Source organism: Beta vulgaris, chromosome 2 (assembly GCF_026745355.1).
Source record: "Beta vulgaris subsp. vulgaris cultivar EL10 chromosome 2, EL10.2, whole genome shotgun sequence".
NCBI lineage: Eukaryota > Viridiplantae > Streptophyta > Magnoliopsida > Caryophyllales > Amaranthaceae > Beta > Beta vulgaris.
In genome coordinates, this window is record NC_079203.1 from 46,351,072 (window position 1) to 46,368,502 (window position 17,431).

At 34.8% G+C, this 17,431-nt stretch overlaps 1 protein-coding gene across 1 annotated transcript; it reads left to right on the top strand.

Moving 5' to 3' along the window:
* Positions 1–5,617: 5,617 nt before the first annotated feature.
* On the top strand, positions 5,618–10,250 carry LOC104884926 (la protein 1). Its single transcript, XM_010669630.3, has 10 exons — positions 5,618–5,828; positions 5,949–6,027; positions 6,146–6,295; positions 6,789–6,931; positions 7,752–7,900; positions 8,035–8,112; positions 8,220–8,628; positions 9,147–9,294; positions 9,823–9,904; positions 9,990–10,250. The coding sequence occupies exons 1-10, from the start codon at positions 5,775–5,777 to the stop codon at positions 10,087–10,089; spliced, it is 1,392 nt and encodes a 463-aa protein (XP_010667932.2). The 5' UTR covers positions 5,618–5,774; the 3' UTR covers positions 10,090–10,250.
* Positions 10,251–17,431: the final 7,181 nt, after the last annotated feature.

Genomic DNA, 17,431 nt, shown 5'->3' on the forward strand with positions numbered 1-17,431 from the left:
GACGAAACTTTCTCCTGTAGATCAGCAAAAGTAGCATTGGTAACTTTTGAATCAATAATGGGACAACCCAGATACATTCCCAGCGAGAAAGATTTATCCATCTGAAGAATATCCGCAAAACTTGCGGAAACACTCTCATCCACATTTTGCGTACATTGGAAAGCTGACTTATGAAAATTTATTAATTGCCCTGACATTGTACAATACTTATCTAGAATTGATTTTATGGTATAACAACTTTCCTCCGACGCTTTAGCGAAAATCATAGTATCATCAGCAAAAGTTAGAAAAGGAATTTTAACTCTTGAATGTCCTAACGTAACTCCTAACGATCTTGTTCCAGCCAAACTAGCATTCTGCAACTGCCTAGCCAACATTTCCGCACACAAGATGAAAATATATGGAGACAAAGGGTCCCTTGACGAATTCCTCTTTGAGGAACAAAAGTTTCACCTGGGATACCGTTAACCAGGACCGAAAAGAACCGTTGATATACACTGTCTCAACCATTCTATCCAACGATCACAGAAACCGAGTTTCTCTAGAGTGGTGAATATATAATTCCACTCTAACCTATCATAGGCTTTTTCCATATCAAGTTTAATGGCTAACCATCCTGAAGTTCCTTTCTTATTTTTAAAGGAATGAAAAACTTCATGTGCTAACAGGACATTATCTTGGATCAGTCTCTCAGGAACAAATGCTCCTTGAAGAGGATGGATTATTTTACCTAAAACAACTTTCAAGCGATTAGCTAAAATTTTTGCAATGATCTTATAAATAGTCGAACACAGACTAATAGGTCTAAAATGATTAGGATTAGAGGGATTATCCACTTTTGGGATCAAAGTAATAAATGTATGATTAATTTCTTTAAGGATTTTTCCTGAATGAAAGAAAGCTTTAACTGCTCTAAAACCGAGTTCCCGACAAGGGACCAATATTTTTGAAAAAAGAAAGGTGGGAAACCATCAGGCCCTGGCGCCTTATCAGGAGCCAAATCAAAAGTAGCTGCTTTGACCTCTTCGAAAGTAACATCACTACACAAAAACACATTATCTTCCTCAGAAATTACTGATGTTAGGAGCTCAAAATCTGTAGTGGCATCAAACCCACACTGAGCATTAGAAGTAAAACGTAATTTAAAAGCCTCAGTAAAACACTCTTCAATCCTTGAAGGATGAGTAACCTCTACACCTTGAGGGTCCCTAACAGAATTAAGAAGATTCCTATTTCGCCTAATAGTCGCGCAAGCATGGTAATACTTAGTATTAGCATCGCTTAGCTTAATATGATTAGACTTTGCATTGACCTTCCAATGAATATCCTGAAAATGTAGTAACTTAGCTTGTTTCAAAAGAAATTTACTCTGGAGCGCAATTAGATGGGGAATTCTCCCTATGAATAGTTCACTCTGAATAGTCTTCAGCCTAGCTTCCACCGTCCTAAGTTGTCTAAAGATATTTCCAAATCTGGTAGTAGACCAGTTTTTTGCACGTTCTTTAAGTAATTTACACTTCTTTGTTAAGCAATACATGAAAGAGCCTTGAAAATGGGTACTCCAAGTTTTTTTAACTAAACAGTCAAATCTTTACGAGTAGTCCATAATTTATTGAACTTAAAAGGGGGAGCCTTTCTACATTGTCTTACTTTGAAGGAAAGCGAAACTGGGCAATGATCAGAAGACGAGAAATTATGATTAAATAATTTTGCATCCGGGAACAAAGCGAGAAAATCAATACTAACTACCCCTTTATCCAATCTTTCTAGAATATTATTAGGCCCATTTAATTTTTTCCTCCATGTAAATTTACTGCCTGTAAAAGGTAGCTCAGTACATTCTATGGAATCAAATAACAGATTCATAAACGATAATCGTGAGAATTGAAAAACCGCACCTCCTTGTTTATCATACTGTGAACTAAGCTCGTTGAAATCTCCCAAAATAAGAAAGGGATCAGATAACGTCTTAATATAAACGATTAATTCGTTCCAGAAATCGAGTTTAAGAGCATGATTTGGTTGGGGCATAAATAAAGATCACCATAAACTTACTATCCATGGACAATAGATTTATATTACAAGCTAAAAACCTATCACTCTTATGGATTACAGACAACGTAAATGGGTTACTGGCATTATCTTTCCAAAAAAGCCAAATACCACCCGCCAAACCCAAAGAAGGGATATAATCGAAATGTTGAAACCCACTTCTTCTAATACATCCCTCCCCCGGAGGTAATTGTGCTTTTGTTTCACATAGCATCATTACTTGTACTTTGTTATTAATACTAAAATCTTTTACTTCTTCCATGGCAAGGTGTCTTCTACAGCCCCTAATATTCCAAAAACTTATATTCATTTATAAACACTTCTAACATTCACAAACCATGTCCTAACAAAAGTTACTGAAGAGACATTCCTCAAAAAAAAACGAAGTACCAAGCTCGTGCTGAGCCAAATACAGAAACTCTTAGAATAATTCATGCAAAGTGAGAAACCAAAACTAAAGTAGGCAACAGTACCAGTTACAAGAATTTCAACAAGGAAAGAAGGAGCTAATTGACCGGGCTCAAAGCAGAACCACTTCAAAACAAAACCATAACATAATTTATCTTCATCATAAGAACTATAGATCATTAAATCAACCAGCTGCAATACAAAAAAAAGACTTGTAAAATTAACTACTACAATCAGCCCATAGGCAATAAACAGAAATTTTATAACAGTCCTGGCCCAATACCAATTACACCAGGTGGAAAAACTAACAAACTGGATGACAGTAGCCTTCACTACACTGGGGAGAGAAACAAAATGAGAGAAACTGAACCTCCATCTCCACAAACATCGGGAAGAATCAAGAGAAACAGTTTCCCAGAGCATTATAACAGCAAAAATATTTACAATCCACAAAAAAGTGACCAAGTCTAATTCTTTTTGAATAACAGTCCCCCTTCTAAGCCAAACATTCAAGCAAAAACAACCCTTTCTACTTACTGACATCCCAAAAAACATTTTAACATTTATCATAAAACAATCATGCTTTGGATCTCTTCAGACCTGAAGAGGCTGAGTCGTCCTCACTATTACCTTTCCTTCTCTTAGCAGCACTAGAAAGAGAGGTGGGTTCCATAGGAGGGTCCTGCTCGACACCCAAGGCACTGATATGCCTCACTATAGAGCTAGCTGAGTCAATAGAATGAAATGAAGACTCATGATTAACAGTAAATGCTTCACCAGCCTTGTCATCATCATGAAGGATCATGGTATCATTTTCCACATCAGATTCAAAAATGGAATAACCCCCATATTGATGTTCAGCCAAGTGGACCAGAGGACCAAATTGGTTACCATGAAAGAACTCACCTGGGTATACAGTTTGGAGAGGGACAGGAGACAGCTCAATATCAGTGCCCAAAGATGGAGCAAAGCCACATCCTACACCCTCACCAGCATCCTTAGAGGAGACATTCATTAAAGCTGCTTGAAAATCGTCAGAAGAAGATAATATAGGAGGGAGAACCTCATGATCAGTATCATCATCAGAATCACTCAAGCAACCATACTGAGGAGCAGAGGCAAACACTAAAGCCTTACCTTTCCCTTTCCCATGCATAGAGGAGTAGCAGAAGCAACATTCATAGTAACAGATTCTTTAAAGACAACTCCAACTTCCTTTTTCTTAACAAAATTATGACCAGAAGAACTGAAACCACCAGACTTAACATAAGCAGAAGCTCTAGAATGCCTATGCACTGACTTAGGCTTAGCTTGTACCACATTGGCTTCCACAGCCCTGGTAGCAAGATGAACTTGCCTATTTGCCAGAGAAAGGACTTCAACAAGATTCTTTTGTTTAGGGCTTTTCAATAGAGAAACAGTAACCTCTTTCTTTGGGGCATGCAACAAAGAACAAACATCTATAGAATGATCTTCTAAACCACAAAATGAACAGCCAGCACTGAAATCCTCATACCAAATAACATAGCCACATTTTTTTCCACCAGCACGAGTTAATTCAGCAAACTCAAGCAAAGGTTCAGTAATATCTACTCTAATACAAGCTCTAGCAAATCGTATCTTGTTCCTTAACAAAGAATTAGAATCCAACTTCACTAACACACCCACATTGTTAGAAGCAAACAGATTAGCTAAAGATTCATAGTTAAGCAATTCCGTAGGAAACCTAGGAATACGGACCCACAAATCAACCCATTTGATCTCTTCAAGGAAAGGATCAATATTAGGCCTCCAAGCCTGAAGCACAAAGAGATCACCTTGGACATGCCAAGGTCTCTCAGACCATACCATAGCCAAATCATTAGGGTTAGCAAATTTTAACAAGATCCAATGATTACCCATTTCTAAGAAATCAATGTCACCTTTAACAAACTTCCACTCAGACTTAGAACGAGAAATAATAGTGCGCACATCTAATGGCTCACCCAACATCTTACCTATTAGACAAGACTTAGACAGTTCTTTGATATCTTCCTGTACCTGAGCCAGTTCATCAACTACAACTGACTCAGGATAGGCAGCATCAAAGGGGGGATCAGGAGCAGCATCATCCATCAGACTAGAATTAATACCATCTTTAGCAGTAGGAAAAGACTCAGGGCCTCGAAATGACTCCTGAGACTGAGTCTCAGTTACCTTCAAGTCCCCAGGCTCAAGCATTGCTGCCTTAAAGTTCAAAGCCATTGCAAAAGTAAAAAAATTGAAGTGAACTTTGTAACACCAAATGAAAAGAAACCAATAAAACCAGCAAGAAGGAAAGATATGAGGGAGAGATACGAATAATTTACTTACCATCGAAGAGTTTATATAGTAGTAAATATCGGATGCATCATTAGTTAACAGCCTCTCAACAAACGAACTTAAGTCACTTACCATCACCATAAATGCGAAATTGCCACACTGAAGTGAACTTCTGATATCTTGATGAACAGCACGCCAAAAACCGAGAAGATTTATGAGAACACCACCAATTGCAATGAATGACAACACCTTAAAGGACACCCTAATCTCACTAAACTCTCCACACCTCTGCCAAACAATAAATGCACTGAAAAACCACACCCAATAAAAAGCCCCAATTCTAAAGAGAAACCCTAAATTAAGCCAACTCAGAAAAGCAATCAAGATTCCAGCCTGGATAACATCATTAGTAGCTAGAAACCATAGCTTTAATTGAGAACTAGCCCTATGGATATAGGGAAGAAATGAATTATCGAAATTAATCTTGCTTACTTTAGAAGCCCTAAACTGAATCATTAGACAAGATAAACCACACGCCTCCTTCTTAGTACAATTGATTCGACAAGAGAAGGATTTACTTTGAGAAATTGTGCTGGAATTGCAAAAATTAACTTTAAAGGACACAATTTGCAGAGAATTTGGCTGAAAATCTAGGGTTTCTGGAGAAAACCTAAGGGGCTTTTTTTTTCGCCTTTTTCGCTTACTCTTTCTCTTTCTCTTTCTCTTTCTCTCTCTAACTTTCTCTCTCTTCATCTTTTATTTTTATGATCTTTCTCCAAAGTTCTTTATACTTCGATCAATTTGTTTTTACGAAAAAATTCTAAATATGAACAAAAAAATAAAAATAGGCAAAGTACGAGAATAGGCTCAGTGCATAAACAACACGCTCTACAAGTGTACACTCCCAAAACCCTAACTTCCCTTCTTCAGTTCTTCTTCCTCAAACCCTTGGTTTAACACTCTCTTTAACCTCGTACCAGCAAAACCTTCAAACTCAACACAAATCTCTAACAATGGTGAATACAACTGGGTTAGATGAAGAAACAGCCAGTAAGGTCCTACGCCAGGTATATAACTTTCATCCATAAACTTTTATTTCCTTCTCACATTTTATTCAATTCATAAAATATAACATCTTTTATTCACTGATTTTATTTCCTAATGTTATTATTTTTGATTTTCTATAGGTTGAGTTTTATTTCGGTGACAGTAATCTCCCAAGAGACAACTTCTTGATGAATACTCTCAATGATTGTGAAGATGGAAGTATCCTTTTTTTTATGTATATATAATTTTTTTGTTTTTTTTATTTAATTTTATGAAGCTTAATTAATTTATGGGTGATTTTGTTTGTTGAACTTAACTTGAAATTTTAAACTTTTAGTGGTGGATTTGGCATTGATTTGTTCATTTACGAGGATGAGAACTCATCTGGATTTGGGCAATATGAAAGCTGATCAAATTCCTCTAGCAACTGTTGATGCTGTGTCTGAAACTTTGAGGAGTTCTGGTTTCCTCAAACTTTCCGAGGACGGTTCGTGTTTTCCCCTTTTGTTCTTAGTTATATCACTTTTAATGATTGTTGTGTGATGAGAAAAATTTGGATGAGTAAATAGTTTGAGAGCTGTAGGAACTTTTTGAATATGAAGGATCATGATTAAAGTATAAAAAGTTTCATATTAGCGTTGTGTACCGGTTCCTGTACTGTTCTTGTATGCGAATTAGGTAATGCTGATCTGACAAGAACAAGAACTACTCTGCTTGAAACCTTAACTTTGATTATAGATTGTTTGAGCTGTAAGTATAATTTGGTCGTACTTCTACTCTATGAATAGAAGATGCTTTGTTTTGCTGTGGTTGACTTATGAGACTGACTGCTAAATGTTCAACACGACGTGCTTATTGAATTTTTCTGCATGTTTTGATCTCTTGTTTTTTTTTACCTGTCTTATGTGAGCTTATACATGTGAATATGGTATTTGAGGTATGTTTCTATCCTTTCTAATTTAATAATTGATCTATCCCAGGAAGGAGGGTGGGCAGGAGCGTTCAACTTAATAAGCCAGAGGAGGTGATAGAACAGGTTGATGGCAGGACAATAGCTGCTTCTCCCGTACCATATGATGCGAACATTGATGAAATAAAATCCTTCTTTGCTCAATATGCAAAGGTAACTAGTTTTTTCTTCGAGGCTTGAGTATGATCAAAGTCACACTATGATACTATCATCCCTGCATAGTCTTTCTCTATGTGTATATATATCTTCATTTAGCTTTGTGCAAGTGTTTTAAGCATAGATGAAGCCTTTTTTAACATTGTGCGGGTTAGTTTCTATCGTCTTTATTTGTTTCCACGATGTTTTGTTTTCTGTTGGTTAGCCATGAAATTCAGAAATAGGTCCACGAGTCCGTTGTGTAAAGAATCATAGTCTGCAGCTACTTCGGTAATGAATTCCGAATTATGTCTAATAGTCAACCTGTTTAGGTGTTTGTTGCACTTTAACTATAGTACTTTCTAATCCTTACAAATTTCCCTACGAAATTGAAGAAATATCAAAGATCAGAGGATACTTCTGTTTGATTTCTGGTTTCTATTCTAGCATGACATTGATAATTTGAAATTTTAATGCACAAAGATGTATTTATTATTTTGATGTGCTTTGACGATTGTGTTAAGTGAGCAAGTTGAAGAGCACTTTTTATGAAACCAGTTACATGAAATGATTAGTTTGTGTGGAGGGCTACATAAAGTATTTTACAACAATTACTTCGATAGTGTACCTTAATTCTTAGTGGAGAATCATTTTGGTTTTTTGCTGCCAAGTCAGGTTGGTTCATTTTAGGCAAGTTTTGCATGAAAGTGTAGCACCTTAATGTAGCTAACAGTGAAACAAAAGTAGCATTACATTGGATTGATATATTAATTCAGATCAATGCAGGCAGAATCTGTATCTCCTTTCGTTTACATGTTTGTGTATTCACTTCTTTCAGGTCAACAGTTGCAGGCTTCCTCGTCATATTTCGCACAAATTTTATATTTGTGGGACTGCTCTGGTCGAGTTTTCCACAGAGGAAGATGCAGAGAAGGTTTTGAAGCAAACTTTGTCATATGCTGGTGCTGATCTGGAGCTCAAGCCAAAGTAAAACTATATCTTTGCTTCCAGTGCCTTCTTTCAACTTTGCTGATTGAATTATTGAAGATGTTGGCTAGCATGAGTTCACTAGCATCAGTTGATTAAACCTTTTTTTATACTTTCTTATCTGTGTCAAATAGGAAAGACTTTGACTTGGAAAGAGAAAAGGATGTAAAGGAATTTGAAGAGATAAATGGCAAAGACTCTGAAAAGTCCAGGTATATATCTGAATTTATATGATCTTAGAAGGGGCAATAAAATCAGAAAAAAAAAGGCTTATGGCTTCTTTCAAGGAATGTTGATGTCTTCATCACTATGGTTACAGATATCCTAAAGGCTTGATTCTTGCATTCACGTTAAAGAGCAAGTTATTGGAAGAGGACTCCAAGCAGAATGGATCAGATGAGCATGCTAGTGAGGCTGAGGTGTCCAAGACAAATGGCGGAGAATCTGTGGCAAATGGGTCAGAAGAGGCAGATAAGGCATCAGTAAATGATAAAAATGGTGCTGTTGAAAATGTGGAGGAAACTATGGAAGAAGTAAGTCCTGAAAGTATTGAGAAGGAAGAGAAGGAAACTGAGGGTGACAAGAAGTCCTCTGAAAGTGCTGACAAAAAGGATGGAGACAAAGCAGCACCAGGGGGCAAATCTGCAATTGAATCCTACAAGAATAACATGGATGTTGTTATTCGTGAGGATCTGAAGGCTGTGTTTGGAAAGTTTGGCACTGTCAAGGTACTAGTGTTTTGATACTATTCCTGAACCTTGTTATTCATATCAGATCATTTATGAATCTATTTACCATTATTTTACACATTAATTTCCAAAGCATTGTTCCTATATGTTTCTTGGCATATTCCTGATGCCCTCAATCTGCCATGTCCCTTGTTGAGCTCTTGTAGCTTCTGCAGATTACAAGGGATTTCCTATGATTACATGACTGGGTAAATGGCTATGACCTATGATACTCAGACTCTGGTATTCGTGTGGACACTTATCAATTCGGCTATTATATGAATATTTTCCATGATTTTTGGCCCATGTTGAAGTGTTAAAGTGTCCATACCCATATTTCAATGTCAACGATCCAGCATTGGTAGTTTGGGTAAAATGAAGAGTTTGGCTAACATAGGATAAAACATCTCAAATAATGCATGTATACTTGGCAATTTTAAGCATGTATTACTGTTAACTAGACAATAAATTCGTAGCACTAATATTTTTGTTCTGTCCCTTCTGATTTTGGTCTGAAGTACATAGACTTCAAGATGGGAGAAACTTCAGGTTACGTACGGTTTGAGGAACCAGAGGGAACCCAAAAAGCTCGTGCTGCTGCAGTGCTCGCTGAGGAAGGTGGTTTAGTTGTTAAGAACTATATCGCTACTCTAGAACCTGTGTCTGGTAGGCGGAAAACAACTCTCTTTCAGTTTGAATATTTCTTGTGTGTTTAGCACTTTAGCTATCTATAATGTGTTAAATACTCCCTCAGAAGTTAATTAATAGTCATGTTGCTCTAACCCCTTGTAACTTGTAACTATGGATATGGCATGAGTTTGCGGAAACATTTTCTAGAATGGTTCTCACTTTTGAATTTCAATCATCGATTTATGATTTTTGGTTTTGAGGCCGCGATGCCATATGATAATTGTATAATGAACTTCAAAATTAGTGGTACTTGCACATTTAATTTGAAATCTGACACTAGAAAAGTGGATACATCTATTTATTTATTTTTGAAAAAACTGAAATATGAGAACATAAAAGGATGATGAACATTAAGTTGCATATTAGCAAATCCAATCATAAATCATTACTTTTATAAAAAATATGACAATTGTTTCCAACATCTAATATAGTCTATGTTACTATTAGAGTTTGACATGAGGTACTTCTTGTAGTTGTAACTTGAGAATTATTACTTGCTCACAGGTAATGAGGAGAAGGAATATTGGAGCCAAATTCTAGGAAGTCAAGGTAGAATCCGTGACAACAGGGGAGGACACAAAGGAAGGTCTGTTTATAATTTTCCCTTTGTTGGTTCTTAAAATTTATACTGATGTTACAGTGAGAATCTGAAGTTGTGGCTTTGTTATCAGAGGAGGAAGACACCACAACAGAGGCGGAAGGCATGGGCGATCCCGGGACAGAGATCAACCTGCTGGCCGTGCGAACAAAGTTCAGAAAGTAGCAACATAAGATTTTTGATACCATAATCTTAAAAAAAAAGACCTGGACAGTATTTTAGCAGTCTTGATCTCAATTTTGGTTCAACATTTTGAAGTTATCTGCTGTCTTATGATATTATGTAATGACAGTTCACATTTGTAGTAAAGTGAACATCCTAAATTTTTTCTAAATTCTCATAATCTCTTAGCATTTCGATCATGACAGGTAAAACGTTTGGGCATTGCTCTATCTTGCTAGTCCACGTCATTTTGGTCATGGGTAACGACCAAAATAACAAAATTTTTCTCACTTCACTGAAAAATACGTGCTTTTTTCATGATACCCAATACTCATTACATTTGTCTCCTTTATTTATACATTACTGGCTGGCGGCTGCCCATTAAGATTCGAGCGGGGTTCGGGTCATTTCTTCTTACCAAAAAAAAAAATAATTTATACATTACTGGCTTACTGCCTCCGTTCCAAAATATAGTTTTTATTTCATTTTACACAGTTTTCAAGATGTATCTTTGACTTAAGATATCTTCTATTTCTTATTAGTAAAAAATATAAAAAGTTGATTTTGTGAATTTACACATTGAGACGAATTTAATAAAATTCCTCATGAATATGTTTTTTTATACATTAGCAAGAATGTTTGGTCAAATTTTTTAAAGTTTGACTCCCAAAATAAAAACAAGAATTATATTTTGGGACAGAGGGAGTATAATTTAACAAATGGATTTAATTTATACATTAAGCACAAAACAATCAACAATAACTATGATAATATCAAGAAATAAATAATAACAATAACAATAATATATCAATATTTGTTTATTATTTGTACATTTTTGTTAATTAAATTTTTATTGGTGAATTTTATTACTATGTATCTTTTTCTTGACATTTAAAGTAATATTTTATTCACAAACACTCGGATGCATGGTATACCCAAGATGAATTTTTGTTTATTTGGAACTCTTTTATTTTTGTACATTTACTCATTTAATCATTTGGATGATTTTACTTGAGTAATGAGTAGAAAAATAAATTTTACTCACAATACACTCAGTTGTATGAAATTTATAGCTGGTTTGGGGATTAATGTTTCATGTTTGGGAAGGGGTGAAGAATTAGAGACAGAGAAAAATGAAAGGCAAGAAAAAAAGAGGAAGTGGAGTCAGAATCAAGCAAAGCTAAAAAGAAAGAGATTTTGTGATTCAGAAGTCAGAACAAATAATAAGGACAGACGAGATAGAGAAAGAAGGGAGAGGAAGAAAGTGATAAATCATAAACGACCCGTGTGAGTCACATGGGAAACAAACTGAGGTGAGTTCTGAAATTTTCAGTGTTTCCCTAGAAAATGACCTATTTTACTAGTACCTTACTCTATTAAACAACCTAGTATTAAAAAAACTTAAATGAATCCGATACGTATATCGGGTTAGTAAGATATTGACTTCATATAATGAATTTTACAGAGATATAGTGAACTTATATACAATGTAGTATATTTTATTAACGAAAAACATAATGTGAAATTATATGCAATATAATAGAGGAATTAATTAAAATGTTTTAACATAAAGGAAGATCTAAGTTGCCTAGTATATATCATGACACGTGTTCTAACATATGGAATGATTTAGTTTTTCCATGATATAATGAGTGTCTGAATGATATAGTGAGTTTCTGCATGATATAGTGTGTTTTTTAATGATATAGTGAGTTTCTGCATGATATAGTGTGTTTCTGAATGATATAGTGAGGTTACGTATGATATAGTGTGTGTCTGAATGATAAAGTGCGTTTCTGTATGATATAGTGTGTGTGTTTGAATGATATAGTAAGTGTGTCTGAATAATATAGTGAGTTTCTGCATGATATAGCGTGGGTCTGAATGATATAGTGGATTTCTCATAATATAGTGGGTTTTTCGCATAATATTGTGGATTGTTTAGTAATGATATGTTGTTTTGCCTGGTGCACACTAATATTAACGTGAACCGGGTCCACACAAATCAGATTGACCTAGTATTATTTTTGTTGTTTTATCCAATATTTGATTGTTTTGATCCATTTACTAAAAAGCAAATATTATATTACCTCTGTTTTTATTTAGTTGCAACAATTTCTACTTTTAGGTGTTTTTTATTAGTTGCAACATTTTCCTTTTTAGGAAAGCTTTTGGGATAGTTTGACTATATTACTCTTAGTTCACCTACTCTCCCCATTTAATTACATTACTAGTACAAGGGCAAGTGAGTCAATTATACTCTCTTTTCTCATTTCTTAAAGTTTGTGCAAAAAGGTAAATGTTGCAACTAAATAAAAACAGAGGAAGTATTTAAAAAGAAAGCAAGAATTGTATATCATTTGTATCCTGTTCATGTATGTTGATTAACTCTATTATCTTTTCAAATATTTAGATAAAATGATGTAATTTTTTCTATAATAAAAGATGCTAAAGAATTATGGGTGGTTTACTTATTTCTTTTTAATTAGAAGATAATAATAGAAATTATTCATGACTAAATTTAGGTATATGTTCGTATAAAAAGTAGACAACGTGTTCAATTTTTTTTGGAATTATTTGAATTTGAGGTTATGCATCATATATTCATAAGCAACCCTGATTTGTAAGAGAGGTGGTAACTCAGTGGAGTATTAACCCGAATTTTAGGGAATTGCAAAGGGTTCGAATTCTCAACCTAATAATATGTTGGGACATTTACTAATGGGTTGTTTAACCTTGTACCATACATACTAGTAGCCTAATAAGAGTTTGTCTTCGAACCAATTATCTTTCTTAATAAATTTAATAAGCAACCTTAATTTGCGAATATTTAGTTGTTAAGGACGTACTTGTCCGTTCAATCACCTAGTTTAGGATTTAGAGTGTGTCTTTTAAGAAATTACTGCTTACTTTTAAATTAAAATTAGGCAATGGTAAATCCAATATTAAAAAGAGAATTAGTCCAATAGTGACCAAGTTAATTTCTTTCAGTGACTAGTTTCATCCATTTAGTGACTAGGTCTACTTTTATGTTAAAATTAGACCGTTTCTTTTAATAATTTTTGTAGGATTTATTGCTTGTTCAAATTAATCTCTATTTTACTATGTGATCTACTTTGCACTTGCATTTAGACATAGTTTGCTGGTTTATACTTTAGACCTTTGCATTTACGACATAACATTTTCATTTGACTTCTAATCCTATCTGTTGATTTTCTTCTTTCTTTCAATCTAACGATTTTATATGATTTTTCATATAATATTATTAAAAATATTGATTCTATTTTTTTTGTCAAACTCATTTTTATTATTGTTATCACAATGCAACATACAAAACATGCTTCATGGTACTTTTCTACTTCATTACCCTAAATGCTCTGAGTCCGGATCCTCTAGAGTTTTAGTGAAACTCTACAAGGTAGAGTTGTATCTAACCCATACATTTTAAAATCAAGGGCTCATATTGATGGAAAGGAAAGATTTAGGGATGGTTTTGATGAGATAAAATAGGGGGATTTTGGAAAGAAAATATATGAGCCATTGAATTTTTATTCAATGGTTGATATTGCTCAAACTCTACCTTGTAGAGTTATTTTACAACTCTAGAGGATCCAAACACAAATAATGCTCTTTATTATATTCACACTTTCTTATTTGATTTTCTTTTCTCTAAGTTGGAGACAATCATTTTCTCTCTCTTTATCTAAGTAGAACTCTTTTTAATCTTTTCATAACTCATAATCTCCACTAAATTCAAGTGCGCAAGATAATGTAAATTTAAAAATAGAAGAAGCACGTAAATTAAGTGCATGGAAAATAACAGTCATAGAAAACAACTTAGGAAGCTTTATTAGAGTTCTTTGAATGACAAATATGAGATTAGGTATTGGCCATCCATCCTCCATCATCATAGAAGGTGTAACCCTAACAAGGTATGACTATGATTTGATTCTCATGATCTTGGTTCATGTCTTTTCTCAAACTTTGCTTATGAATTACTCCATCTATTTGAATTTGTTGTTCTTATTTTGACTTTTTTGTCTTTGAAAAAGATTCCAAATATAAAAAACTAAAAGGAACGGAGGGAATACTCCTTCTATCCCACGTTAATATCTACAAGTTCTCTGTCAAATTTCTCCAATACGGTCTACGAGCAACCCAAGGACCAACTAGACCTGGCAATCGGACCAATCGGATCGGATTCGGACCGGACCAATTCAGATCGGACCGTTTTCGGATCAAGTTACATTCGGACTGGGATCAGACCGGATCAAACCGTTTCGGATTGGGTCATCGTTCGGACTATTATTTCGGATCGGAATCGGACCGGACCAATTCAGATCGGACCGTTTTCGGATCAAGTTACATTCGGACCGGGATCGGATCGTTTCGGATTGGGTTATCGTTCGGACTATTATTTCGGATCGGAATCGGACTATGGTGGAATGAATTGAATACTTATGCCAATGATATTTTTTTTATATATACAAAAACGGGTAAGTTTCGGGTATTTCGGATCAAAGCCTAATCGAAACCAATAATTTCGGATCGGTTCTCCTTCGGGTCGAATCAGTTTTAGATCGGACGGGTATGTTTCGGGTCGGGTAAGATTATAGCGGATCATTCGGATTTCGGATGAGTTTCGGGCCAAGATTATTTCGGATCGGGATTCGGACCAGATCGGGACCGTTTCAGATTCGGATCAAGGTTCGGACCGTCTCGTTCGGACCACGGATCGGATATTTCGGACCGGATTTTCGGATCAGGACCAACTTTGCCAGGTCTAGGACCAACTGACCAAGGTATATAAGATACTCATTAATGGACAACTCATTTTCATCCTATGTTTCTAGTCCTCTAATAACTGCTTTTCATTACTACAATTGTCCATATGCTCTTTTGTTACAAATTTTTTTCTCGGGTGTACCGTGAACATGGTACACCCAAGTCTATTTTTATGCTCATTTGAAATCATCTTAATAAGCATAATATACTAAAAAGGAGAGTATCAAATAAGCAAATTAGTAGTTGGGTGTACCATGCACATATTACATCCAGGTGTATCATGAATGAACTCCTCTTTTGTTCTGCATTAGCCTAAACTCTCAAGATCCTGATTTTTGCGAAATCACTACAATTACGTTAGCTCAATACAAAGTCATACATAAACAACACAAACCACAACATCTTATCTTGCATATGTTGTGTCTTGTGTCATTTAATTTATCACGATCGCTAAGAAGAAAGTACTTTTTTTTTTATAAGTTGGGTTTTGATTTTATTGCTGGAATTGATATGATTACAATAGATTGGCGCTAAATAATCCAACACTACATATCAGTACATCATTCTCATGACATGGCTTATAACCAAGCTACAAAATTATCAATTCTTCTCAACCCTTGTTTGGCAAGAGCATCAACAACAACATTCAATTCTCTACCCTTGTGAACCAATGAGATTCCTGATTTTGCTTTTAGGAGGTTTCAGATGAAGTTGATATGAAATGACATATTCCAGGGGCCATTGTTTTCACCTGAGCACCAACGGACTGCATTTGCGGAGTCCGATTCAATGATGATATGATCATGATTCAAATGACTAGAAGCAAGCAGGGTTGTTAAAGCTCGGTGAATAGCGAGAACTTCCGTATTAGATAACCGCCTCGCCCAGAGGAGATGAAGTGGAGCTGGGTGGTTTGTTCGACCATTTGAGGCAGTGAGGATTCCTTGAAACTTCATCCGGGCTATAAGGGAAATCATCTCCCCATCCTTTTAACCACCAACACAGCCTGAGGATTATCAATTCTTGAATGCTTTCGATTTTACTGGGTGATTGAGCGAAACATCTTGCATTCTTCTCCTTCCAGATTGACCATGTAATTATGAAAAATGAGGCTTTCTATACTTTCTTAAAAAAGAATCCTGGAAAGGGATGAGACCATTGCACAAAGGCGTCCATTAGCGAGCTTGGAAAGATCCGTGGCAAATCCCTCAGCTCATTTGAAGCCACCACAACCATAGTGCTTAGAAGAAAGTACTTAATATAGATCCTTAATTTAGTTCTATTTATAATAGCCTTAATAGGATAAGCCTCTATTACTCCGCTACATTTCTTGGATAAAAGATGATTTCAATTTTTTTTTTTTTTTAAAATTACACAAAAAAGGAAAGGATGAACGTATTGAAATGACAAATTATGATGAACTAGATTTAAGCCTGTGTGATGAAGCGTTATATGTAATATTTTGCGTACTAAACTTATATATATAAATTATTTCACAATATCTAATTATTAATTAATATAATATTCCATGCAAGTAATTTTGTTATGTTCCCCAATTTTCTTTTATATTCAATGTAATATGTATAAGGAGTTTTCTTATTTGATTATCTATGAAAATAAATGACCTTGAACATCTTTGATTCCATCCCACAAATTAAAATGTGGAACCAATTGACATAGTAATACCTTAAATTAGAAATATGGAGTATTTAGTTTAATGCTATTATTTCATATTAGAGCATGATTAAAAATTTTGGCGGAGTTACACAAATGATGGCCTTAATTTAATTAAATAACAATTTTGAAAATGTATATATTGTTTGGGCCCATTTTCTAGACTGGCCCACCTATGACGAAGTTAGTAAAACACTCATACCTCTAGGGAACATAAGCCTCCACCAACTGGAGCTGCTTAAAATGCCCTCATTTATTACAGGTATCATCCTCTATAAATAGGGGTTGTAAGATCAAACAAAGGTATGAAATTATCACCTAACAAAACCAGAGCATCTCTCTCTACATTTAAACACTTTATCTCTCTACCTCAATAACAACTGACCTGAGCGTCGGATCGGAGGGGCTTTCCCGGGAACAACCCCGGGCCAGTTTTTTATTGTATTTCGCAGGATCGTCGGAGACCTCTTCTCGGCCCTTCAGACCTTCTCGGAATTTCAAGACTCTCAAAGCTCGAAGTAGAATTTATAACTTTGATGGTAAAATTCTACCATAGACCTTACAAAATTTATGTATCAAGATTGATATTTTTTTCTTCATGTTCTTTAATTTTCCATTTTTATCAAATATATCATAAACCTTAAAAAAATTATCTATCTTTTTAATTTGTATCTTCTTTACTTTTTAATGGAATAGTTTTTGAAATAAGAATAGGAAAATAATATACGTAATTCTTAAGACTGCATATAAAAAGCTAAAAATAAAAATATTAAGCATAACAGTTGACACATTATGGTATCATTAATTTCTCAAATAATAATATATCTAAAAATTTATTTAATGTTTATCTATACAAATATATTAAAAGACGTGCGAAAACAAGAAATTGTGCCA

What these genes read in the sequence shown, in the direction of transcription:
- LOC104884926 (XM_010669630.3), top strand. Translation starts at nt 5,775, where the DNA reads ATGGTGAATACAACTGGGTTAGATGAAGAAACAGCCAGTAAGGTCCTA. An exon ending in CCTCAAACTTTCCGAGGACG is followed by an intron (nt 6,296 to 6,788) that starts GTTCGTGTTTTC and finishes GATCTATCCCAG; the next exon opens with GAAGGAGGGTGGGCAGGAGC. An exon ending in AAAGACTCTGAAAAGTCCAG is followed by an intron (nt 8,113 to 8,219) that starts GTATATATCTGA and finishes CTATGGTTACAG; the next exon opens with ATATCCTAAAGGCTTGATTC.